At 42.9% G+C, this 26,975-nt stretch overlaps 1 protein-coding gene across 1 annotated transcript in view; it reads left to right on the top strand.

Moving 5' to 3' along the window:
- Nucleotides 1–26,975, top strand: part of CDH23 (cadherin related 23) — a 412,975-nt gene that overhangs the window by 13,547 nt on the left and 372,453 nt on the right. Inside the window, exon 2 of the mRNA XM_081004664.1 lies at nt 9,798–9,869. Within this exon, the coding sequence (XP_080860790.1) occupies nt 9,803–9,869 (67 nt within the window). The 5' untranslated portion in view covers nt 9,798–9,802. The remainder of the gene's footprint in view (nt 1–9,797; nt 9,870–26,975) is intronic.

Consider the following 26,975-nt stretch of genomic DNA (forward strand, 5'->3'; position numbering starts at 1 on the left):
CAGAGTCTCACAAGGGGCACAAAGTAACATCTCTCACCCACCCTACCTTCTAGTTTAGAGTTCCCATTCTATAATCTGGGGTTCAGCCTCCTTTCCAGTCCACCACTCCTTTTGCGTTATTACAGCGACCTTGTGGTACACAATGTGCTTGATGCTCAAAGGATGGCAACCATCTCTCCCCTTAACCTCCTTTGCTTCTGGGAACAAAATGCACTGAGGCTCGTTGCTGATACTTGTGCCATAGCAGCAGCTAACTCCCTAGTGTTTTCAACTTTTCTCACAACTTTTGATTGCAAGGGTGGTGAAGGACAATGCATTGGCACGGAGGCAGCTGACATGCCAGGGCCTGAGGCAGGCTGGTTTTGAAGAATGAGGTGGTGAAGGAGTGAAAAAAGTGTTGGCATCAGCCTTGTTGACGACTGTGCCTGCTGCACTAAGAATTCACACACCTTCATGTTTTGAAAACTGAGCCTGTAAAGTAAAATCTGGGTGTTGCTGCAGAATTCTGCAGCAGTGCTGCCTTTCCAGATTATATTTTTAGCTTTCACTTTGGGTGGGGGGAGCATTGTAGTGGTCAGTTAATTTGATATGTTTATCACCACTTCCAACCGCCCCCCTTTTTTTTGCTTCCACTGGTCACAATACCTTCAGCATCTTTGTCCTTGCCATATTCTTTGTGACTCAACTCTCTCCCTCCTGAGTTTGGGGTGGGAAAGAGGACACACACACACATTGTATGTAAAATTTACCTGATTGCAATTGCAGAACCTATTTGTTCTATTTGCTAAAACACCTCTCTATATGCTGCAAAGAATCCCAGCCATGCTGACTTTGGTACTTTAAGGTTTTGATGGCTTCTCAGTTGTCCCTTTTCACTAACCCCCAATTTCGTTTTGACTGTGGCTGATTAGCCATGGAATGCCCATGGTGTTCCTGTTTCAGACAGACCATCACCCTGATTAGCCTTGAAGAGCCTCCAGCAGCAAAGAGCCTCTCCCTAAGAGTTAAGTGAGCTTTGTGTGAAAGCAGCAAGGAGTCTCTTGATTTAGATTACACTTTACGTGGAGCTTTCATCGCTCAGGCTGTCCAGGGTAAGCTGTTGCGTATCTCTCCCCCACCCACGCCTTTAAAGTCAACGTGTGGTCTTTCACCTCCTTGAAGAAGCTCCTGTTAAAAAAAAAAAAAGCTGTGCCACTTTCTTTTCAAAAAGGTATGCAAATATCAACCTGATTTAAAAAATATTTAGACACTGAGAAAGAATTAAGTATTTCCTGTCTATGCAGCTAATACTTGGTGTGTGTAAAGACTGCAACATAGAATTCGGATTTCATAGAGTCATAGAGCAGTAGAGCTGCAATGCAGGAATCACAATAAAAGCATCTGTGACAGCTGGCCACCCAACTTCAGCTTAAAATCCTCCATTGAAGGAGAGTCCACAACCTGCCAAGGGAGTCTGTTCCACTGTTGAATAGCTCTTGCCTTTCGGGTTCTCCCCTCTGGAGCAGGAGGAAACAAGCTGGCTCCATCTTTTATGAAGACTGCTGAAGCTGGAGGGTGGGGCAAGGCAGGTGGAAAGAGCCATCATTGCCTGATGGCCAACAGGAGGTCTCTCTCCCCTAATCAACCAAAAACCAACCAAAATTAGTATTTGTTAAATGGGCAAATGTGGGGCATTTGGAGGAACATGGAAAACTTTTGGAACCACAGTACCACAGCTGGAGATGTATGGGAATGTAGTTAGTAAGAAAAAAAAGTAAAGTAAAAGAAATGGATTTTTATTTTATTTTATTTGCCTTGGAGTTGAGGTGGAAAACCCTTTTGGCACCACAGTATCACAGCTGGGGACCCATAGGCTCAGCCATTTTCATCATCATCATCATTAATTAATAATAATAATAAATTAAAATGACACATTGTGGAAGGGTCTTGCAGGGTCACAGAAGCCTCTTGGGGGACAGATATCACTCTTGGGTTGTTTAACCACCCTGTGCTATTCCAAAACCATTATGAAGTTAGTTTCCCTTTGTGAGTCTGAGCAAAGAATATATAGCTAAAAGGGAACATGGCAGCCACTATTCCATCATGTATATATTGAATTGGACTAAGGACTTTCAGACCTAAAAAGATGGGTTCCCACAGAGGCTTACAAAATCTGTTTTCATAAGCCCAACACAAAAGCTGATGTTCCTTGATTGCCTGAAAACCTATATAGATTGTGGGGGGGGGGGGGGGTGTTTGACCAGAAGTCTCTCAAATCTATTGTGACAGGGAAAGCCTTATCACTTTGAAGTCAATGGGAGCGTTAGCAGTGACTTCAACTGAATGAGTCTTTATTCATGGAAAGTACTACAAGAGCAAAACCAGAACATTTTCCCCCTAAATTAGTGCACTTGTAAGGCAGTATGCATTGTTGCTCATTTCCCCCCCCCCCCCATCACATGCCATTTCATAGGATTTTCTTTTTTGCTCTGAATTTTTGCTTATAACCTAAAAATGTTCCATAAAGTGAAAAGAAGAGTGGACTTTTTGTGTGTTAGGAAGGTGGCTTCTTTTTGTAATAAAGGAGTGTTTCTCAAACAGTGGGCAAGGAACCATCCAGGGCTTCCTTGTTTCCCCCACTTGCTAGCACCAGCAACTCCCAACATGCTAAATAAAATGATCTGGAAGACAACAAAAATTTGGGTTGGGGGGGGGGAGAGAAAATGAGATCCCCCTTTTCTAAAGGGAAAGGACCAGAAAAACTTTTGAATGACAGGTAAAATATTACAGTACTACTACTACTACTACTAATAATAATAATATTAATAATAATAATATAACAACAACTGGGGCTAGAATAGTGAGAAATGGGAGAAAAAAGCTGTTACAGGAGGAAGAAGTGAATGTAAAAGGAGCAGGGAGGAGAGAAGCAGGCAGTTTGGAGGGGAACAGAATACAGTGGTACCTCGGGTTAAGTACTTAATTCGTTCCAGAGGTCCGTTCTTAACCTGAAACTCTTCTTAACCTGAAGCCCCAGTTTATCTAATGGGGCCTCCTGCTGCCGCCGCGCCACCAGAGCATGATTTCTGTTCTCATCCTGAAGCAAAGTTCTAAACCCGAGGTACTATTTCTGGGTTAGCGGAGTCTGTAACCTGAAGCGTATGTAACCTGAAGTGTCTGTAACCCGAGGTACCACTGTACAAGTGTGAAAGGAGGAGAGAGGAAATGGCAGGAGATGAGCAAAAATATTTTGAGCAGCATGCGCAGGGGAGGGAGAATGAAAAATTTAAAAAGCCTGCTTTAGAGCCTCTGGTGCAGCAAATCCTGGTGAGAATGGGGAGGCTGAGTCACAATGTCTCCAGAGACTATGTCAGTCTTTAAGCTTTGAGGAAAATGGACTATGGAACTCTATTTCCTTGCCACATGGAAATTGCTGTGGCAAAGAATTCCCAAAGAGGGGTTAAATTACAATATAAAATTGTGCAAGTAATTGCCATCTGGTTATGGTAAACTCTGGCTCTGTATGCTGCCATTTTGTTATTAGCTTCATCTCCTGTGTGGCCATTTTGTGATTTTACCCCGTGGTAAAAAGAGATAGGAGAGAGAAATAATCACTCTATTCAGAGTATAGACAATACGGCAGATGCACAACTCAGTGAAGCCAGAGTGGCAGTGTGCATATGCAATCCAAAAGGTGGTGCTGGGAACTTTGTGGGAGTCTACACACTCCCCAAGAAAAGTAACACCACCTGTGTAGTTGTAGGATCATTGTGCCAAACATGAAGTTGCCTTACACTGAGTCCACCTGGTCCATTGTTTCATCTGGCCCAAAGCTACTATCTATTTCACCTGGCAGCATAACTGAGAGGCGTTTTGCAACACAGAAATGTCTGATATCCATTTGAAGTGGAGGTGCCAGGCTTCTTAAATGCAGAGTTCTGCCACACAAATAACACCTTAAAGTTACTGAGCGACTATTCCAAGTCTGTAATAGCTTTTGGCATCATGGCTGCAGAATAGTAGTCATACTTCTGTAATATCATATTTATCCTCTATATGAAGTGCCAGTGAACTATATTTATTAAGGGACCGTTTTTAATCACTATGGGCGGTGGGGGTAGGAGGTGAGATTCTTCACTGGGAACAAATCTCATTTCCAAGAGTCCTTACAAAATGAGCCATAAAATTACAATATTTCAAAGTACTTCGTAATTCCAGTACAGGCGGCTCTTCATCATGGAATATGAAGGCTCGGAAAATACAAAACTCATTAGATTAAAATAAACCACCTACTGCGAGGAAGAAAAGCTTATTTATCAATATCAATTTTGTTTCTGATTACCCTGCATGGCAATTTGTTACTACCAAGAATTATGATTTGGGTATCATTCAGACCCAAATGAAAGTGTCTTTCCTGACTCTTACTTTCAATTTCTTTTGAAATTTACTTAGTTTTAAGGCAGGTAGAAAATGATGGTTAGTAACTAGGTAACATCTCAACAAAAGACACAAAATCTTAGCAACACAACCAATCACACCCCAAATTTCTTGTTTTGAGATACTTTTTCAAAATCTTGACACTGCAAAAATATTTTGTTTCTATCCATGTATAATAAATATAAAACAAGTGTCTATTTTTCTCCAATTTCAGCTCTTAAAAAAAAGTGTTAAAGACATAAATAAATGCTTATAATAACACAATCCTATCTATGCTTACTCAAAAGAAAGTCTGAGTTAAATGAAGCTTCTTTCCAAGTAAACATGCATAGAATTGTAGCCTAAATCTCAATTCATAACATTTTAGGGTAAAATACTGCATCTAGCACAAATGTGCAAAATGTGCACCATGTGAACCATAAAACAGGATTTACAATAAAAGAAAAGTAAAATAATTACAACATTCCAAAATTCCCTATAATTTTCCTACTCCACATTCAGTTATGGGTCAAGTTACCAAACAATCTGTATTGCCTTCAATTACAGGTAGCTGTGTTGGTCCAAGTAACCATAGAGTAATACCTTTATTAGCATTAGCTAAAATGTTACAAAGCATGGAGTAAACTTAAATCAGCCATTCCTTGGCTTTTGGAATTACTGCTGATTTCCATTGTGGCTAATATAACCTTAGGTGGTTATAAAAGATTTAAGACTAGTAATCTACGATCACCTTGATCGTTCTCATGCAAGGAACATAATAATACAGTCAGTGGGTCAGTCCTCAGACTGACACAGACTCAGGTAGATAAGCTGACCCAACACTGTATTAAAAAAAAACCCCAGGGGTGTTCTGTATGGCCATGTTTCTATTACGTGAAGAGACAGAATTTTCCTGAGAGGGAGAGCTGACATCTGGTAGCAGAGACCTGAAAGCAGAGAACAGAGGCTTAGATGTAATTGGACACATTGGTAAACTGATCTCTGCAGAAGAAAGTTTGTCACACTGATACTTGATCCTGGCCTTGCTACACTATTCAACCGAGAAGTAAAACAATCTCTAACAGAATGCTCTCTGGCAATTAGTAGGCATGGGTTCAGACTAGTGGTTCATCAGATGTGAACTTGCACCACCATGTTTCCCCCCCCCCCCCATAATAACATGGGCAGGAAATTAAGTTCTCCCTTAATTTTATATCCTGTATATGGTAAACTCAATGCTCAACAGTGGAGAAGTCGGGGGAAGTCCATACATAGGAAGGACCTTGTACGGCTGTCCACATATCATTTCCATGCAGTCTTTAATAAATAGGTTAATCTACCATAGCTTTACTTTATTACTCAGCCTGAGCCCATTTTTACTGGCAAGGGTCTATTTTAGCTGGAGGGGCAGCAAATTTAAAGGCACACTCATTTGTTAAGGCTCCTTTGATTCTAGTGTGTCCCTGTAATAAGGGATGGGGGCGGGGATACAAAAGCTGGCCCTGAGTAGGTGACTGGTTGAATTACTTAAATTTCACATACCGGGTTTATTTGGCTTCTACTGGACTTCTTAGTAGTAACAGCACACCTTGTACAGGGATCAAAATTCATATATATATATATATATATATATATATATATTGTCTGAATTATCCAGCATGAACTAAAAGTCTTGTACCCATCTCAAAAATGGGTGGTTCAGTAATAATAGCATTTAAAATAAGAGAGGCAGCTTAATTACTACAAGCCTTTTAAACTTCTCTGGTCAGACCCTCTGTAAACACTGTCCTGGATGGCTGTCATTGTAAAACCTGAAGCTAGAATCATCCCATAATAGCTTCCTCACCATATGTTGCACTTTCTCCCTCATATTGTAAAAAAATAATTTGACAATGTTCCACAGGAAGATTATTTCCTTTTGGTGTCAGAAAGAGGACAGATTAGCCTGAATTAATACTTCATCATGGCAAGCGGGCCTTTGAATTGGTAATTGGCATTGTCTGGTAGAGGACACAGTAGTAACATGAGCAGTATACAATTTTTATGTCAAAATATTGCAGTTGTAAATGATAAATAAAAATATATATGGATTGGAAACCTATCTTATGGGTGGCAAGCGTGTCTTTACATCCAAGACTGATCAGGGACTATGTAACCTTGGAATTCAATATATTATTCCGGAATTTAGTAAATATTTCAGATTCAGACTAAAGATACCACTTGCGGAGTGGGGTCTATGAAGCTGCTTGAGTTCACATAAATGGCTTGCATTTGCTTAAGCTGAATTTCTGATTTTTCTTGTTTCTTTGGAGAGCTGACCTGCCCACCCTGTGCACCATATCATAACCTACTTTTGACAACACCCTCCATTTCAAAAGCATTTAGGCATGTGCCGTTGCTGTGGTGTGCTTTCTTGGGGGGGGGGGGCAAAGTCTTAAAGCTATTGTGGCATCATGTACCTAACGTCAGGTTTCTTAGGACTTGTTGCCATAGTTTTGGGAAATCACAGTAATAACAAATGTCATCCAACAATCCCCATTCCTAACACCATGCCATTAAAAAGAAAAAAAGGAAAGAAGCATCACCTGGGTGGAAACCTGAAACATTGATGAGTGCAGAAATCACAAGCAACTCTAAAGAACTGCTTGCATAATGTAAGTAATTTGTTTAGAATAGACAACACAAGGCTAAAAGGGATGCTGTTGGTTCTGTCTTTGTAAATAATGTAAATTGCTTTTCTGCTTTTACTGCTTTTAAAAGATGCACCAAGGGGCGAGGGTGGAGAGTGGAATTTTCTTTCTCTCCAAATCCTGCAAGCTGTAACTGAGGACTGGGCTTTCAGCATCTTCCTGGGCTGGAGACACAGTTGGCTTTTTTTTTTTGGAGCATCAAATGCACCTCCTTGGTGAAAAAAAACAAAAAAAAAAAACAAATGCACCTCCTTGGTGAAGAGTTCTATCATCCAAATGGTTTCTTGCTTCCAAAGTTGAGTCTGCCTTTCGTACTCTGACCATGTCAGGACTCTCAACAGCAGCCTGTGGTCAGAAACACAATGGCATTGGTCTGAGGAGAGTCTAGGTGTAGCTGGGGTCAAAGCACAATAAAGCCTAAGCAAGCACGGTCCAAGAATCAGGGCAGGATGATGAGTCAGTGAAAATGCACAGCATAATATGTAAGATTGTTCATAGGAGCTTGGAAGTAGAAAGTCTTGTGTTGTTCCAGCATCCACGAGACCTAAACTGAGGGCTTACGTCGCCTGGTGCCCCAGACTCTGTCAAGGACCAGTGTTCTGACAACTAATTATCCCTGCTCCCCAGAAGCCCATATACTCATGAGCAGCTCTATTCCACTAGAATTTGGGGTGAATAATCATTTGTTGGGTAACCGCTTGAGCTTGGAATTTCTGGTCCGTAAGATAAAAATGATCACAGGAGTTCAGCACAGAATTCCATGCTATCTGAAAGCATCGTGGAAGTGACAGAGACATCTATTTACTAATGCCCTATTTTTATGATTGTGTGGGTGGGTGCGCTAAATAACAGCCAGAGACAACATGATGGTCTTGGTCTGTACACCATGTTAACAAAATTCATTCCCTAAAACAAAATGGGGATGGCTGATGCCAATATTGTTGTATCAATTGGATATGGAGAACTGGGGAGGGGGAGAATAGATCAATGAATGTGGGGTGGTGGTGGGAATTATGTGAAGTTTGTGAAGTATGAGTAGTTGTTTGTCATGCCTTCCCATCCAGTTTGTCATGCTTTCCCATCCATTCAGTAATATGGACGTATAAATGGAGAGTGCAGATTCATGACAAAACTACGTTGAGGCCACACCAGGAAGAGGGACTCAGACCATTCAGTAAAACCATATGGTTTCAATAAAACTATATTATGTAAGTGAATAAGTTTATGTGTATAATAGGCACAACGTCTACCAAATGGATCTTGCATTATAATTTTAGTCTATTTTTTTAAAAAAAACGAAACAAACCAAAAACCTGGTAATTCCTTGTGATTTGGAGTCTTGCTTTTCTTTCTTTATTGGAAGTGAGATGCTTTTGACTGATTTTTATTGTTGGGGAAACATTATAGACCCACGGCAACTTGATGCTTCTAAACATTGCGCTGCCATAATTCATTCTGTCTCCTGTACCACCAGCAGTGTAAGGAAATGTGTGCTCAAATAATCTATGCCTGTGATTTTCCTGGAGCCATAGTGGGACGCTTGTGTTGGTTTGCATGCTAATGTTCTTCCTGGCACATCACAGCTGTGCTCAGGTTGTGAAGCAGCTAGCACTAATGATGTACCCTCTACTGAGTGCAGTGCACTAGGATTTCTTTTGCACAAACCCCATTGAAACGAATGGGTTTTTCTTCCTGTTTATTCAATGCTCATTGAATTTAGTAAGGCTTGTGCTTTTGCTATCTGGCCTCGCACACACCTTGAATTGGATGAATAGACAAGGGCAGGGAAGATCCCTGGAAGACATCCACCAATTTATCCACTTCTATTGAGAACAAGCAAAGCTACTTGAGTAATCCTGCAAGGTTGCATTGCATACACCTCATAATCTGTGTATTCAAGACCTCGGAACAATTTAACAGGATTAATAAAGTGTGATTGCTCCTATCAATCTCTAGGTGGAGATCACTGACACAGTCTGGAAGCACAATTTCAGTGCTGTCTGTGCCTAGGCTGGAAGCCAGGCTAGCTGTACTCTTCTGCAAATGCAATTTTAATTATAATATTCATTATTCACAGCTGCATCAGTTCAGACTTTTCAATATTTGCTACCAAAGCAGCCAACGTTCTATGCCTTGCACATTTTGCTATCATCCACAGTCCATCATGAAACTCCAGTGTATAACAGAGTGGCCCTCAATCAAACAATTTCTACCCTGTGTTCTAATGGATTCTTGAGAACTGCCCTGTGGGTTGGTGCACATCCCCTAAATTTGGTTGTTGGGTGAGAAGCTTTTATTCCCCTTTCAGCAGCAAACATATCTCTTGCTGACACAGCAGTATGTGTGTGTGTGTGTGTGTGTTTTAAGAGTAATGGATGCAATGCCTCTTATGCAGCAACATGAGGCAGGCAAGGAAGCAGGATGCACACACATGTAAACATACCTACTGGGATCAGTGCCTGGCTTTGCACTTCAATAGTTCATTCTAAATCTTACTGAAAAGTTGTGGGGGGGGGAGGGGTCCTGTTTTGCCTTTCTCTTGCCCCACATAACTAATGTGCATTTTGTGCTCTACTTTTGAGTCCATTTTTTCTTCTGCCTCAATACATTCCGAGGTGTGATCCTAAGTTTCACTTGATGGCATGAGTGCACTTTGATTTAATTAAATAAAGCAGGACTGAAACGATAATGATCTCTGTTCTCCTATTTTAGGAACCATGGAGTGTCACTTTTCTGCCAAGATCATTTTCCTTGCCCTTCTGTTCTCGGAGTGGGTCTGCTTGGGTAAGTCTTTCGGTCATTGCTCAACTATTATTTCTTCTCCCCTTTCTTTTTTGCTTACTTGAGTACCAGTGGGTTCCCAGAGAAGGGTTGATGTAATCCCTGGCTAACTTCATCACTAGCCCGAATCTGAGGCCTTTTTTTTCTGCCTGTGATACCCTGGACAAGTTTTTCCACTGGTGGTTATTATATCTTAAAATCTTTAATAGGTTGTCTCACTTTCAGTTCTCCTTTCCATAATGCTAGAATTCACTCAATCTGTTCAGCAGTAGCAAAACTCTTAGAGCATGAGACTCTTTTTTTCAGGGTCATGGGTTCAAGCCCCACGTTGGGCAAAAGATTCCTGCATTGCAGGGGGTTGGACTAGATGGCCCTTGGGTCCCTTTCAACTCTAGAACTCTGTGGTCATGCATGGTGCCTGGCTGATGATCTAGGAGAAACATTTTGCCACATTCAGGCAGCTGAGTGATTAATATGGTTAATGTGTGAGAAAAGGCTCCGTATGAATTCATCCTTCAGTGGAACTACTGGAATTTTGAATTAAACACACACACACAGAGAGAGAGAGAGAGAGAGAGAGAGAGAGAGAGAGAGAAATTAATGGATGAGGTTTGTTGGTTGCCTTACTGGCTCTCACCAGAAAGTGCAGGAAGTGGTGGGAACATTATTCGTTGCAGAGATAACAGCCTTTTTGAAGCTTTCAAAGATCAGTTGTACCGAATAAGTTTTTATTGAGGTTCAGCAAGTTTACAAGCGTCCACACCTCCTGACAAAACAAGCTGAGCTAAATAAGCGTCCTGAGCTAAATAAGCATCTTACTCTAGGAAGCACCTGAGACTGCCTCTTCTTTGCGCTTCTTGGCGCTTTTCCCTCCCTCCTGTGAGAAGCCCCATGCCCCTTCCGAAAAGCCACACCTGCCTAAATGCCCTAAGAGCAATGTGATGCAGCAGGCTGTTGCTCCCGAGGCATTCTGGGAAGTGCAATGGCATAAAGAGGCAGGGAGAGCCTTGTGCTGCTGTAAGCAGCCTGCATCTTAAAAAGAATAAAATAAAATAGAAAAAGCAAGGGGGGAAGGGACTTTGGCCACTTTGTGAGGTAAGTAAAGTTGGTAACAACTGCTCCTGAATATTTTATGGATATTCTCCCCTGTCAGGATTTTTCAGAAGGTTTTCATTTTGTTCATACCAACATACAGTGGTACCTCAGGTTAAGAACTTAATTCATTCTGGAGGTCCATTCTTAACCTGAAACTGTTCTTAACCTGAGGTACAACTTTAGCTAATGGGGCTGCCCACTGTTGCCACACCGCCACCACGCGATTTCTGTTCTCAGCCTGAGGCAAAGTTCTTAACCTGAGATACTATTTCTGGGTTAGCGGAGTCTGTAACCTGAAGCACCTGTAACCTGAGGTACCACTTTTTTAGGATTAAAATAACAGCAACAAGAGCACAACTCTAGTTAATGCCCTTCAGTTAATCATCCTTTCTCACCCATGTGGGAAAATTCTGTAATTAAGAACAAACTTTACACTAAGGGAAGAAATTCAAAGTTTGATTCTCGGGAGATGATTTAGCTGCTATTTGTGTTAGTTACTTCAATACAATTGCATTAATGGTCAGAAGTTGTTGTATCTAGTAACAACTAGAAGATTCCTGGTTTTCCCAGCTGCAATGGGAGCAATGTGATAATTGTCCCAGGATGGCAATTGTTGTTGACTTCAGATTCCTAACTTCAAATGTAGGAACTGGGAAAACTCTTTGCTTGGATATGAAGGTGGCGTGATCTGGCTCACTATAAGGTGTAAGTAAATTCGGAACAACTCTGTCACCCAATTAGCAGTTGTCAACAATGAAGTAAAGGCTAGTTGGTATTGCCACTGCTAGAGACATAGAGCCCCAATAAGAGAGCTTTCCACATAGTGAAAGTGTCTTGCAAAATCATCCATTTCTGTGAAGATTTATATTTATTTACCATATTCTGGGAAACATGCATTTTCCATTATACAATAAAATCTATTCTTTTTTTTTTGCACATAAAGTGCCTTATGGTGGCATATCTGTATGAAAAATGAACAGTGTGAATCAGAAATGTTCTGATTTTCTCATTTACCATTTCTTGTCTAATAGTAACTGAGCTGGCACTGGCTAACCAGGAAAGAGATCTTGGGAAGATGGTGGATAGCCCAATGAAAACGTCAATCCAGCGCATGGTAGCTTTTGAAAATGGCATATTCCATGCCAGGGGTACTTAGGAAAGAGATTGGAAATAAAGCTGCCAGAATTGTAATGACTTTATGGAAATGTACAATTCAGCCACATCTGCCATACTGTCTATGATTCAGGTCTATGGTTCACCCTGTCTCAAAATGGATATTGTAGAGCTAGAAAAGGCTTCACATAACCCTGTCTAAACCATTTGCTCAGGAAGAATCCCTTCGATCCTCTTGCCATTTGGGATCAGACTGGTGTGGGATGGTTGTGAATGGTGGCTTGGGGTGGGGGTGCTTACCTGACCTCCTGACTGTCACTCATCAGCCTTGTGGATACATCTTGGAGGGAGAGGTCTGGTGGGGAGGAGTGGAAAGAGATGGGGAATTTGGTAGAATCTGACCCTGGGAGAATGAGACGTGTTCATTGAGACCTACTGGAGGTCTCTGCTGTTCCCACTCTATTTCCTGGTAATCAGCAGTGACTCCACTATCAGGAGGTCAGGTAAGCACTGCCACTCCACCCCACCCTCTGCTACTTGGTGTGGAGACTGAGAGAGAGGGCCTTGCTTGCCGCCTCTCACGCTTGGAACGCACTCCCCAGAGAAGCTCATCTGGCACCAACTTTGAGGTCCTTTTTTAGTGCTAGGCAAATATTTCTTTGTCGCTGTCTGTGGTACTGTGTCTTTGGATTTATTTATTTTTAATGGCTGCAGCTGCTTCTTCACTGCTTTTATATAGCGATGGTGACCTGGAAATCTTGCACTGAGCAGCTGACTATAAGTAGACAAGAAGGTGCATGAATTTTGTCTGTCAGCAACTATTTGCCACAGTGGTCAGATGCAACCTCCTGGTTCAGAGGCAGTATGCTACTGAAAACCAGTTGTTGGGGAGCAATAAATAGGAGAGCGCTGTTGCTTGCATGCCCTTCTTGTACACTTTCTTGGGGCATCTAGTTGGCCGCTCTGAGTTGCTGAAATAGATGGGCCATTGCTATGATTCAGCAGGGCTTCTCTTGGGATGTTCTTGCCATGCTGAATGCTCTTCTGAAACTCAGAACGAGTAGCTTGGTTGGGTACACATCATGACAGGACTCCAATGATAGCACTCTTGCTATATAGCAATCTTGCTATATTGGAAATGCAGGACCACAGACCACTAGCTGTGTGTGGGGGGGGGGAGAGGGAGAGAGAGGGGAGTGGAGGAATGAATGATGACTGCTTTCAGTTTGGTATAGCTTATTGTATTTTCCTTCCCACTATAAACTGCAGCAGAACAGATCTTTTCTTTTCTTCCAAGCTGTGCATGCACACTGATTCAGTTCAGTACCTCAAGAGTTGAGTCTCCAGTGAAGTGGCATATATCTTATGCTAGGCTTTAGGGTCCCTTCTTCTTCCTCCTCCTCCTCTTCTTTTTCATCTTCACAGGAGTAGCTTGGCCATAGCCAGGTATATGCCTTTTAATCTATGCAAGTCATGAGTTGGGGGGAACCCTATCCAGTTGTACTATTTACTATCTTAGTGCTTGACTGGAGAAGGAATCTGTAGCTGCTTTGGCTTCTTAGCAGCACAGAATAAAGGTGAGGGCAACTTCTGGTGCTGCAAAGTGAGCTGGGGAAACCTATGAACTAAGGAGTGCAGCCGAACACTCCATTTGCAGTATCAGAAGTTGCCTCCATTTATCCAGTGTCACAGTTTCTCTGATAATGCCTTGTATAAGAGCAGAGAAACATATCAGGAGAGAGGAGAAATGGGAAAGAGCAGCACTCCTTTCCCATGTGCTTCAAACAGACTTCGTGTTACCAGCCCAAATAGTTCTTAATATATGCCCTGTAATAAATAACACCCCTGTCTCAGCTATAAAGTGTCTGTCTTCAACTGGGATGCTTAAAAATTCATGGCATTCTGGCAGCCAGATAAAGGAGGCTGCTTCTCATTTTTTCCTCCTTCTATTGCTCTGCTGTTGATCCCCCTGAAATAGTAATTTGCTGAGCGGGGGGAGAAAACAAGTCATTAAAGTTAGCGACAATGTGTTGAAAAGATCAGCAGCAGCAGCAGCTGCCTAAAACACCACCTGGCAAGAGACTTCCATGTGGTGGCATTAACAGCCTAGCACTAGTGAACTCCCAGGTGTGTATGTTTGTGTGTGTGAGAGAGAGCCCACCTCCCAAATTACAGCACCCCAGTAGGTAGCTTTTAAAAATATGTTCCTTGTAGGAAGACTTTCAAACTCTGCTGTCTTCAGATGTCAAAGGGCTCATTGAGACAAAGAATAGAAATGTGGCTTAGAAATAGGGCTGGGCAATATATCCATATATCATCTAAAACCAGTTTGAAGTCCCTGTCATGATATTGGTTTCATAATTTTTGACCTGCAATATATTGCAAACAGCATTCAAAATTCGCCAGGTGCATTTTGCCCTTAGATATCGGCCACTTGCAATCAAGTAAAGATGCCCAGACGCCAGGATAGAGTCTGATGTCTCCACCATCTGGAGATGCATGCTTGGGCATCCTTGGATCTTGCCCGTTTTCACACACTAGCAACACATCCTGTACAATTCTATTTGTGATATGTTATCTGCACAATCAGAACAAATTTCAGGAACCCAAAAGTTGGAAAATACGGCTTGCGAGCCATCTGGCCCCCCCTAATGGCAACTAGGCATTTCGCGTTGGTGACTATAACGCTGGTTTAAGAAGCCATTTGGCACCTAGTTTATATACAGTGGTGCCTCGCAAGACGAAATTAATTCGTTCCGCGAGTTTTTTCGTCTAGCGAATTTTTCGTCTTGCGAAGCACGGTTTCCCATAGGAATGCATTGAAATTCAATTAATGCGTTCCTATGGTCAAAAAAAGTCCAAACAAAGCCAAATTTGGTACAACAAGAGTTTATTAACTGCTCTTTAAAGTCACACATACTTTAAAGAGCATATCAAAAATTGAAGGAACAATAAATTAAGTTTCTAAACATGACAGGAAAAACATTTAAAAATCAAAAAAGGGTACATTACATTTTCTAAGACTCTGGGGGACCACTCGAAGAAGGTTCCTCTTCCACTCTTTGCTTCTTGCTGAGGAACCTGTCCATGGTCTGCTGCTTCATCCGCCTTTTCAGCAGCTCCCTGAGAGGCAACATGACCGTCGTATCAAAAATGTTCGCTTGGTCATGTGCCACGTGCTTGTCAGGGTGGTGCCGCTCTGCAAAAGCCTGCACCTCCTTCCACTTCTGGCAAATGTCCCTCAGTTCTTTGGAGGACAGCCGTTCCTCAGTTGCTTCCTCCTCTTCCAGCGAGGCCTGCTCCTGCGCAACCTCTGACTGCAGTTCAACCAGCTCCTGGGTGGTCAGCTCGTGGTCGTGCTCCTCCACCAGCTCGCAGACGTCCTCCTCTGTGACCTCCAGGCCCATGGTCCTCCCCAAGGCAACAATGTCCTGCACCACTGTCGACTCTGGTGCATCAGAGTCACTTGGTGCCACACAGTCCGGCCACAGGCTGCGCCAAGCGCAATTCAAATTCCTCTGGCTGATCCCCTTCCAGGCCGTGGTGATCATCTTCAAGCAGGTGACGATGTCGAAGTGGTCCTTCCAGAATTCCCGCAGGGTGATGGTGGTGCAATCAGTCACCTCGAAGCATCGCCTGAAAAGCTCCTTGGTGTAGAGTTTCTTGAAATTGGCGATGACCTGCTGATCCATCGGCTGGAGCAGTGGCGTGGTGTTAGGCGGCAGGAACATGATGTTGATGAAGCTAAACTCCTCCAACAAGTCCACCTCAAGGCCTTTAGGATGAGCAGGAGCATTGTCCATCAGAAGCAAAGCCTTCAGCGGCAGGTCGTTGTCCAGCAGGTACTGTTTGACAGCAGGGCCAAAGGCAAGATTGACCCAGTCCACAAACAGCACACGTGTGACCCAAGCCTTGCTGTTGGATCGCCACATGACACTCAGCCGCTCCTTGTCGACCTTGTGTTTCTTGAAGGCCCGTGGGTTCTCCGAGTGGTACACCAGCAGGGGCTTGATCTTCAGGTCGCCGCTTGCGTTGGCACAGAAGAGCAGGGTCAGACGGTCCTTCATGGGCTTGTGGCCAGGCAACTTGGCCTCCTCCTGTGTGAGGAAAGTCCTTTTGGGCATCCTCTTCTAAAACAGCCCGGTCTCGTCGCAGTTGAAGACCTGCTGTGGAACGTAGCCCTCCGTCTTCACAACCTCCAGGAACTCCAAGGCAAAGTCTTCAGCCGCAGGAACATCAGAACTGGCAGCCTCTCCATGCCTGACCACGCTGTGGATTCCGGATCTTGCCTTGAACCGGTCAAACCAGCCTCTGCTTGCCTTGAAGACTTCTGGCTCGGCCGAGGTTCCTGGCTGTTCCCGGATGAGGTCTGCGTGCAAGGCCTTGGCCTTCTCACAAATCACGGCCTCAGTCACTGTGTCCCCTGCACGCTGCTTCTCTTCTAACCAGATGAGCAGCAACTTCTCGACCTCCTCCAGAACAGCTGGGCGGTTCTTCACGATCCTGGTGACTCCCTTGGCTGCATCAGTCGCAAGGATCTTCTCCCTCATCTTCAGGATAGTCCCGATGGTCGATGGGTTCCTGCCATACTCCCTGGCGAGGTCCGTCACACGCATTCCACCGTTGTGCTTCCGGATGATCTCCTTCTTCATCTCCAGCGTCACCTTCTCCTTCTTCCTCTCGCCGGCCTCCACAGCAGCAGCAGTCTTCTTGGGTCCCATGGCAGCACAGCTGTTACCTTTGTAAACTCAGAAAAAGAAAAAAAAAATCAGCAATTCAAACCCACAACCAAGTCCTTGAATTCCAAACACCCAACCCAAAATCCAAAAACCCCAAAAAAAGTTTTAAAAGTTTAACTTACGAAATGGCTGCAAATCACCAAAGTCTTCAAAATCCTCAAATGGCTGCAAAAGAAGTTTTGGGAAAGCTTTAAAAATCACCAAAGTCTTCAAAAACCTCAACTGTTCCCCCAGCCCCTCCCCAACTGTTGCAAACCCCTCCCCAACTGTTGCAAACCCCTCCTCAACTGTTCCCCCAGCCACCCAGCACACAGAAATTCAAAACCCAGAAAATTTTTCAAAAAAAACCAACATGGCCCAATGGTTACAGAAAACCATAAAAATTCAAAAAAAACCCACACAAGCTCCCAGATTCCTGCAAACCCCTCCCCAGCTGTTCCCCCAGCCACCCAGCACACAGAAATTCAAAACCCAGAATTTTTTTTCAAAAAAAAACAACATGGCCCAATGGTCACAAAAAATCATAAAAATTCAAAAAAAACCACACAAGCTCCCAGATTCTTGCAAACCCCTCCCCAGCTGTTCCCCCATCCACCCAGCACACAGAAATTTAAAACCCAGAAATTTTTTTCAAAAAAAAACAACATGGCCCAATGGTCACAAAAAATCATAAAAATTAAAAAAAAACCACACAAGCTCCCAGATTCTTGCAAACCCCTCCCCAGCTGTTCCCCCATCCACCCAGCACACAGAAATTCAGAAATTCAAAACCCAGATTTTTTTAAAAAAATAAAATAAAAATGGCCCAATGGTCACAGAAAATCATAAAAATGCAGAAAAAAGACACACAAGCTCCCAGATTCTTGCAAACCCCTCCCCAGCTGTTCCCCCATCCACCCAGCACACAGAAATTCAGAAATTCAAAACCCAGATATTTTTTTTAAAAAAAAAATAAAAATGGCCCAATGGTCACAGAAAATCATAAAAATGCAGAAAAAAGACACACAAGCTCCCAGATTCTTGCAAACCCCTCCCCAGCTGTTCCCCCATCCACCCAGCACACAGAAATTCAAAAATTCAAAGCCAGATTTTTTTTAAAAAAAAAATAAACATGGCCCAATGGTCACAGAAAATCATAAAAATGCAGAAAAAAACCACACAAGCTCCCAGATTCTTGCAAACCCCTCCCCAACACCAAGTCCTTGAATTCTAAACACCCCAACCCAAAATCCAAAAAACCCGAAAAAAGTTTCAAAAGTTTAACTTACCAAACAGCTGCAGAAGTAGTTTTGGAAAAGCTTCAAAAATCCAGCAAACTCTTTAAAAAGCTCAGAAAGGCCACCACACCGCGTGCAATGTGTTGCTCCTCGAGGTCAAGTCGCAACTGCACCTCTTCCAGCAATGCACCTTGGGTTTTAACGGTTTTACGAAAAAGGAAACAAACTTGCAAGACGTTTTCGTCTTGCGAAGCAAGCCCATAGGGACATTCGTCTTGCGAAGCAACTCGAAAACGAAAAAACCTTTCGTCTTGCGAGTTTTTCGTCTTGCGAGGCGTTCGTCTTGCGGGGCACCACTGTATCTGAGTTTCTCACATGATGTGTGTGTGTGTGTGTGTGCACGCACGCGTGTGCTATGCAAAAATTACAACGTGGGGAAAACCATGAAACCAGCCAATGCCTCTAGAATGCCTGATTTCAGCCATTGTGATGTATCAGTACATTGAAATGTCTAGCTGGTGATATAACGTAATGTTGAAAACTATATATCACCCAGCCCAACTCGCTGCCTTATATAGTCAGCCCATGAAGCACATTGCCTGGAAGTGGATTTCCAAGGCTTCAGACAGGTTTTCCCCCAGCTCAGGGGCTGAGCATGGGATCTTCTGCATGCGCTGTATCACTGAGCTAGGGCCCTTCCCTTGCCTCCAGGTTTTTCCAATCTAAGGGATCTAGATAGGAATGAAACCTGCACCCCATAGCTGGAGCATGTGTGCTTTTGGTAGCCTGGCAATTGGGCTGTACCAAATGCTGTAATGTGACTGCTTAAGAAGATCCTGCCATTAACATATCACAGCTTTTGTGCTAATCGAGAAAAGTGTGGCTGTTAAGAATGAAGGTCATTTGTCCCATGGAAAACTGGCTGCACATCAAGTATCGCAACAAAATCCTTGTTATTCGAAAGTCTGCTTTGTATATGGCTGGTGGTTTTCAGTAAAGCTGCTGCCCAGCAGGTTTCATAGCGCTTTGGGCATCCAGTAATCATAATCGGCAGGTGCTCTAAACTAAGATTTCAAAACTTAGCATGCCACAAAAATGTGTTATTCTTTGGTCTTGTAAATATATCACCCCCATGGTCTCATGCCTTTCCATCTCTCTAATCTGCATCTTAACATCATTTGCTTCCAAGCTGAAGGAAATAAACCAGTTTTGTGTGATGGGCTAACCCTCTGGAAAAGTGAACTGGCATTACTTTTAAAAAAACAGCCATGAGATTATGCTTTGAATTATTGTTACTGTTCTGCCAGCTTCTGAATGCTAAGGTGCTTAGATTTCAATACGGTGTATATAAGAGAATATTTGAACGCAGACCAATTTATGGTGATAGTTATGACGGCTGGCTTCGCAAGGGGAAGAAAAAAAAACCAAACCCTTTCAGGCTTACTCAGCTATGGTATTCTTGGAACATTTTGCTGCCTTGAAAGGGAGGGGGTTAGGAAAAGTTCATGCAAAATACAGCCTTAGGGTTCAACATGTGCACATTTGCTAGGCAACACACCTGCATTAGGCTTTGATCCGTGGTTGTTGGACGGGCAGTAATCAAAGTGAAGCCCTGCACTATCTCAGCCTAGAGAACTGGCTCAAACTCAACCCTCATTTGAGCTCAGCTGAGCCAAGGCAGGGACTGTGCCAAGGGGGTGACACAGAACTGGAAGAGTCGAGGGCAGTATGCAGTGGAACACATACATAAACACACACCTATAGTCACTGCTACAGGTGCATTTTTTTGGTATGCATGAGAAGTAGTTGGAGATTGACAGCTGCTGCCAAGTGCTTTTAACAGGAGTTTTCCTATAAGCATGTTACTTCAGGAAGCAGAGATTTAATAATGGCATGTACTCAACAGCTCCCTGTCTGGGGAAAGCTAGCATGTTGAGGACAGCAGAATTATATTTGGTGTTGTATTATGAAAGAGTTTAGGCTTGAGATTTCTGTGCCCATGTCTGGTTATGTTCAGCAGCTCAGGTTTATTATAGAACCAGCTAGAGGCCCAACAAGACATTATCCTCGGGGTGCGGTGAGATGGTAAAGCTGATGGAACAACAACAACAAAAAAAAGTTCAAAGTTCAAAAGTGGGATAAATGAATATCATTCAAGAAGGGAGCAGGCCAGTATAATTCAGAAGTGTCTGGAGCCAGCACAGGAGCTTACTAACTGGCTGAGCATCAAAACTGAGATTCATCCCTGTGACTTAAGTTAAGTTTAATATACTCATAGTTCAAGACACCCAGATTGCTGGAAACATCTGGAAAAAATGGCACCCATTTTGAAAACAAGCCTTAAGTGGTGGTTGTTTCCACATTCGGGAGCAAACTAAAACATGGTAAAGGCCTAGCCAGACACTATTATTATTTTTAAAAGCCTGGAAATTGGGCAATTGTACATCTCACCTTCAGAATGACACCATAATGTGTACCAAAGTGGGGAGCATTGGCTAGCATTTGTAGATGCAGCAATGGACTAGTTGCTAATCAACTTCCTAGTAGTCTATCTGCTTGTGCCAACATTTATAAAAGGAAAATGTTAATGATGTTTCTAATGGGGATAAATGAATAAAATGTGGCCTATGCTTTTTTTAAAAAAAGAGTAGTTGGTGTAAAAATAATAAACATTCAGAAAATAGGTCAGGACTAGTTTGGTTTCCATCCTTTTTAGTAGATCCTTATGTAGCCAAAATGGTACCGGAAGGATCAAAGGAACCAGAGGGTTTGCAGAAGTGCAAAAAATTAAGGGGTGGGAGGGATATAAAACAGATCAACTAGTACTGAGCATGCTTGGTGGGTATAAACAGACTGTTGAGAGAGGGGGGGAAACCCCAAAACTGGAGGAATTGAGTTTTTCCCAGCTGTGAGTTACAAATACCCACAACTTTTTGCAGCATTGGTTGTGCTGCTGCTGTCATTCTAGATGCTGAATGAGAGAAGAACATGAAACAGGTCCCAGAATTAAATGTATTCCCCTGTTAAGCGTGGCATTCTCAATAGGCGAATTTTCATGTTGCACAGAGGTCTGATCCCATACCCCCACCCCCACCCCCACCCTCCAACTGGGGAGGGACTTTTTGAAAAGTGCTGTGAAGCATTGGGTTGTGTAGTAAGGAAGCAAAAAAAAAATATTAATCAACTATCTTAAACAAGTCCTCTTCTGAAATTACAGCTCTGAGGTTCCACTGAACATATCGTGTTGTTTCCCTCTAGTGTCTGATTCAAGCAACTGCATAATTCAGTTTGAATTTAGATCAACAAAAAAAGAAAAAGAAAAAAATCTAGACCTGTTACTAAAACAAACCAAAAGGGGCAAATTTAAGGGGACCATTACAGTTCATCCAAGGTATGTCTGCATCTGTATTGTTAGTTCAACCCACACAGCAATCGGTGCTGCCCTATGGAGTCCCATACTATGCATGTTTAACTGGAAGAAAATCCCACTGTACTTGGTGAACCTTATTAACAAGAATGTTTTGGTAGGATTGCAACCCTAGGTGCTGGAGAAGTTTATAGCATTAGGTGGCTGAATACCACTCTCCAGTAAACAATGCAACCTGTGATGAACACATGTGTTTGGCAACACTCTCCTAGCCTTGCAGGAGCATCAATAATAGATATCTCTGCTGCTGGCTGTCTCCAGACAGGTCGTTTTGTCATGAGCTCTGTGTGCTCTCTAGGAAAAAAGAGCCACCATAGAAATCTGAGAACGAAGAGCAGAGTGAATAAAATGAAGGTGAATTTGTTCAAAGATGGGCACAGGTACTGTCCACTCAGGAGGCAGGAGTACAATCATCACCCACCCCCCACCCCTGAATGCTGCTATTCAAGAAACTGGAAGGCTCTTCTGTAGCATAATCATTGCTACAAACACTGCAAGTTCTGCAGAGACTTCCCATCTGGTATCTGTACGAACCACACTTTTGTTCACAAAATCAGTTTGGCCATGTTGGTCCATTACAAAAAAATTGGTGTGGGGGGAACCTTATTAGGATGAGCCACTGTTATGTATTACTATTATTTTAGCCCACTTTTTTGCCTAATAACTGACCTCCAAGCTGGCTGACCATATGAAAATTAATATATAATAAATGATATTCTTTTTAAAAAATGATGTATATCTTTAAGTAATACTTTCATAAACCAGTGGTGTTTTATATGAAGGCTTAGCGGAGAGGGGAGAAGGATGGAAAATGTCCACTCCCATGCTTTTCCACACTGTTTTCTGTTACGGTGTGGAAAAGATAAAGTATAGAATGCAGTACGTTTAGAAATTGTGGGGAAAACCATGGAGGGATGGAGGGGAAGTTGAATGTGAAATGAATGTGTATTTGGAATAATAAAAATAAAAATTGATTATATGTATGCTGCCCATCTGACTGGGTTTCCCCAACCACTCTGAGTGGCTCCCAACAGAATATTAAAAACATGATAAAACATCAGATATTAAAAACTTCCCTAAACAGGGCTGCCTTCAGATGTCTTCTATAGGTTGTATAGTTACTTATCTCCTTGCCATCTTATGGGAGGGTGTTCCAAAGGGTGGGCGCCTCTACCTGGTTCTTATAACTTCACTTCTCTCAGTGAGGGAACTGCCAGAAGGCCCTGAGTGCTTGATCTCAGTGTCCGGGCTGAGCGACGTATGCATTAATTTGTAAACTTTTGAAACTCAGAAACAAAATTATATAAAAAAAGGAAAATGACCACTCCCAAGCCTTAAATCCAAATGGTAAAGTTTCACAGAATCCAATTCACTTCTTGAATAACATGGAAGAGGATGAAAACTTTCTCACAGCTCAAATGCTTATGCATTTTAAGTTGTGAATATTGTTGATCTATTTTACTGACAGCCACTTTTATCAATTGCCTTTCACCCATAGTATATCTTGAAGGAAGGTGGCGCTCCAGTGGCAAGATTTGTTTTCACCCCTTGCTCCACATCTTTTTTCCATTCCAATGCTGCTGCTGATAATAATAATAATAATAATAATAATAATAATATGTCCTTTGTTCTCCCTCTATCTCTTACCACATAAGTTCTGTAGGAGCCTGGTGATGCACCTTTTCTGACTAGCTCTATGGGGTTTTCCCCCCTCCTTCTTCTGCTGCTATTTCAAGAAGTGCTGTGCCAAAAATTTATCCTGTGTTCCCCTCCCCAAAACATTATGCATTGATGAATGAGAAAAGAAATTGCATTTGAACATTATCACGGGGGGGGGGGGAGGGAAATCAATTAATTTATCCTTGGTGGGATGTACCGTATTTTTCACCCCATAGGACGCACCGCCCCATACGACGCACCTAGTTTTTTTGGGGGGGGGGGAATAAAGAAAAAAAAATATTTCCCCCCCAGGCGCAGGGCTGGCGCAGGGGAAGCCCAAGCTTCCCCCGACCCCAGCCCCCAGAACAGGCTGCTGCCTGCAAGCCTTGCGAGCCCGGCGTGACCTCCTGCAGGGCACACGAGGCTTGCCGACATCTGCCCAAGGCACGGGGCGGGCTCCGCAGCTCGCCCCGTGCTTTGGGCTGCAGACTGCCGCCCCAAGCCTTGCGCACCCGGCGGGACCTCGCGGATAGCTTCCAGAAGCCTGGAGAGCGAGAGGGGTCGGTGCGCACCAATGCCTCTCGCTCTCCAGGCTTCAGCGAAAGCCTGTATTCGCCCCATAGGACGCACACACATTTCCCCTTCATTTTTGGAGGGGAAAAAGTGCGTCCTATAGGGCGAAAAATACGGTAGGTTTTATTTTTTATTTGTATGTGATTACCTTATTTTTTAGGCAATGGCGGCAGGTTATGGGTTCCCTTTCTTTCGTGCTCAAATCATCTGTACTCTGCAGCCTTCTGAGTGCCCACATACTTCATTTAAAGCCCAGGGGAAGACCTTATGAGGTGATTCTCCCCATGGGGTTTTTCAGATCAGGCAAACAGGAGGTTACAGAGTGCTAGAGAAAACTTGACTGGGGGGGGGGGAATACACCATGCTTGGTCACCTCAAAACCCCAAACTGATCAAAATTCTAACGAAATTCTCAAGCATCCTAAGAACGAGGCAGAAATAGTGAAGCCTCTTTGGGCAGAGTAAAAAAAAAACTTTTGTAAAACAGTTCATTGCTAATTTCAGAATCTCAGCACCTGAAGGCATAGCAGATGTTAGGTGGCACTCTTAAACTTGATTTGTTTTAAGGGAGTCTGAGCTAGTGCAAGTTTTTGGCAAACTGCCCTCTAGCAGTATACCATCAGAGGGTCTTGGGGTATCTTATGTCATGGTGCCAAGCTCCTCCCCACCCCCACCCCTTTTAAAATATTGCTTCCATACCAAGCTATCATGTGTACAGGATAACAAATGAAGAGGCAGGGAACAGCTGCGAAGGCAAATAGTCAGGTGTTGGAGTTGCTGCCAAGAAGATTATATGGAGCACCACTCTCCAAATTAGAGCTATCGGTTCTTAAACTGAGAAGATGTTCAAGCCCCCTCTTGAGTTTCACTTGTTTCTATCACATCTGAAAAACATGCTTTTTTTAAATGCAGATTTTCTGTTTTTAAAAGAGAGTGAGAATTCCGAATATTGAAAGTAATATTCAGGCTGTGGGAAGGAGACACATTTTATTGCTAAGAAGAACACAACGGTGGTGATTCTACATTGCCCCTGAGAGACACTTCCATCTGCCTGATTTCCTCTGTTGTACATAGGCATCTCTTTTTAGAGGGTTAGCACAAGTTCCAGGACATATTTTTTTCCCGATGAGCTTCAATTGGCTTTGTTTATTGACATGCTTTGTGGTTGGCTTGTCCCTCTGCCTTTTGTCTGCTACCTTACGCTTTGGAATGAAGCTGATATAAAAAGCACTTCAGAGAATCATCCATTGGGATGTTGTATACGTAGGAATGGGATTAGAATCTGGGTGACCAGCACAGACACCCTTCCTGAAATTAATTTTGCAAAAGATTTGCAAAAGTTTACATATTAGAAACAAAAAGGATGGGGCAGGGCACAATTAGTGTTCAATTGTTATAACTGAATGTAGCAACCCTTAAAACTGTATTTCAGCTAAGAATATGTGTCACAAACATACATGGTGATGCACCTCGTATCCTGTTGTTTGACACCAATTTGGCATATAATGATGGCAAGAAGGATGAGGAACACTCAGCCTAATTTCACATAACAACTGATCTAATTTTATGCAGTTGGGAGAAGCCCTGGACTAAAGTGATTGAGGGCGGGGGCTCTCTCTAAGTGATCAGTTCAGACAAATTGGGTGGGGGTAACTGAAACGAATGTAGAAATGGAGGAGGGGGGGGGAGAACAGAGATACACTGGATGGCACACAGAGAGAGTGAGAGACACGCACCCTGTCAGGATACCTGGCCTTCAGCTGAAAGAAGGAAATGCATCTCCTAATGCTTTTACAACTCGTCAAAGGTAAATTTTCAAAGGCGAAAAGTAGGGTTGGTTGGTGCCGTTTTGCATTGCACCTACAAAATATATCCCCCTATTCATTGTCCAGCAATTTGGCACATTGCTAGAAGTGAGTGAACCCAGAATCGAGAAAAAAGGCAAGTACACCTTTCCATGTGACACTCATGTCACATGCTGACAACTGGGAATCCAGACTTGCAGGTTACACTCGATCTGTGTGCAAATGGCCTCTCAAAATTCTCCACCCTTTTAGAGAAATTCCTTTTGTTAGCAGGGAAATTGGAAGGATGTGGGGGTAGGATAAATTCTCCAATAGCTTCTTGGGTGAGTGGAACCCACCATTACCCATTAGTATCAATAGTACAACTTTCTTTATTTTTCTCCACTGCAACTGGCAGCAGCTGTCTTGGCAGCCTAGCCACTACCACCACCACCACCACCACCATTTTGCATCTTCCACAGTTTCTCCAGATCTAATGTTGTTCCAGGTCACATGCTGGCTAGGCCTGATAGGAGTTGTAGCCCAAAACAGCTGGAGGACACCACGTTGATGAATGCTGATTTAGGTATTCTCAGTTTATTGTCTTGGAATTGCTGTGTGTTAAAATTTTACTGTCCTCTTCCCTGAAATCACTAAGGTGAAGGATGGGTTATAAATATTTTAAACAAAACAGAGGAACTGTGTTTTGCTATAACTTCTTTATTGTCTTGGAATGGCAATACTGGTTTTCCCAATAAGTCTAAGCTAACATTGATTGGGAACAGCTTTGTATAAATCTGTCAAACTGATTATGAGTGTTTGAGGAGTATATTTCACACTATATTGTCAAAACTACTCTTCATTGTGCTAGTGTCCAGTAAGCTTTTCAGGTATTTTGGTGCATTCAGAACTGGGCACCTGTTTTGTAGGTGAGCCAGCAACATGATCCTGCAGAGACAAGATGCAAAATATTTCTGACAGGCCAATTAAATCCCCTATTTCCCTTGTTCAATAATGTCTGGCAGTGAAAGTAGATCTCTTAATAAAAGACAGTGCTGGCTGTTCTAACGCTGGCTGGGAACCAAAGTAAGCCCATCTGTCAAATGTATTACGCTTTGCATCTATACCCTTTCAGAAACTTGGTAGATCTGTCTTCTGCTAACACAATTTCTCCATTTTTCACTCTGCTTCCAAACCAGTGTGGGCCACTCTACTTCGTTGTCTTGGTTCTGATTTCCCCAGATCAATCATGCATCAATTAATGTGGCCTTTAGCTAACTAACACCTCTGAGCCTCAGATCTCCATTTCTGAAGTGGTAAAAAAGAGTTACTTTCTTTATTGTATGGGCCCCTTCAGATTTTTTTTTCATTGAGCGTTCATCATTATATGTGATCATGATGTTACTGGGGCAGTGATATGCTATCACACTTTCAATACCATTTGCGCCTGCAGAAGTTTCTGGGCAGCTAAATTGTTTATTTTGCAGTAGGTATATATGTTCA

Source organism: Podarcis pityusensis (assembly GCF_964106645.2).
Source record: "Podarcis pityusensis genome assembly, chromosome: 5".
Taxonomy (NCBI): Eukaryota; Metazoa; Chordata; class Lepidosauria; order Squamata; family Lacertidae; genus Podarcis; species Podarcis pityusensis.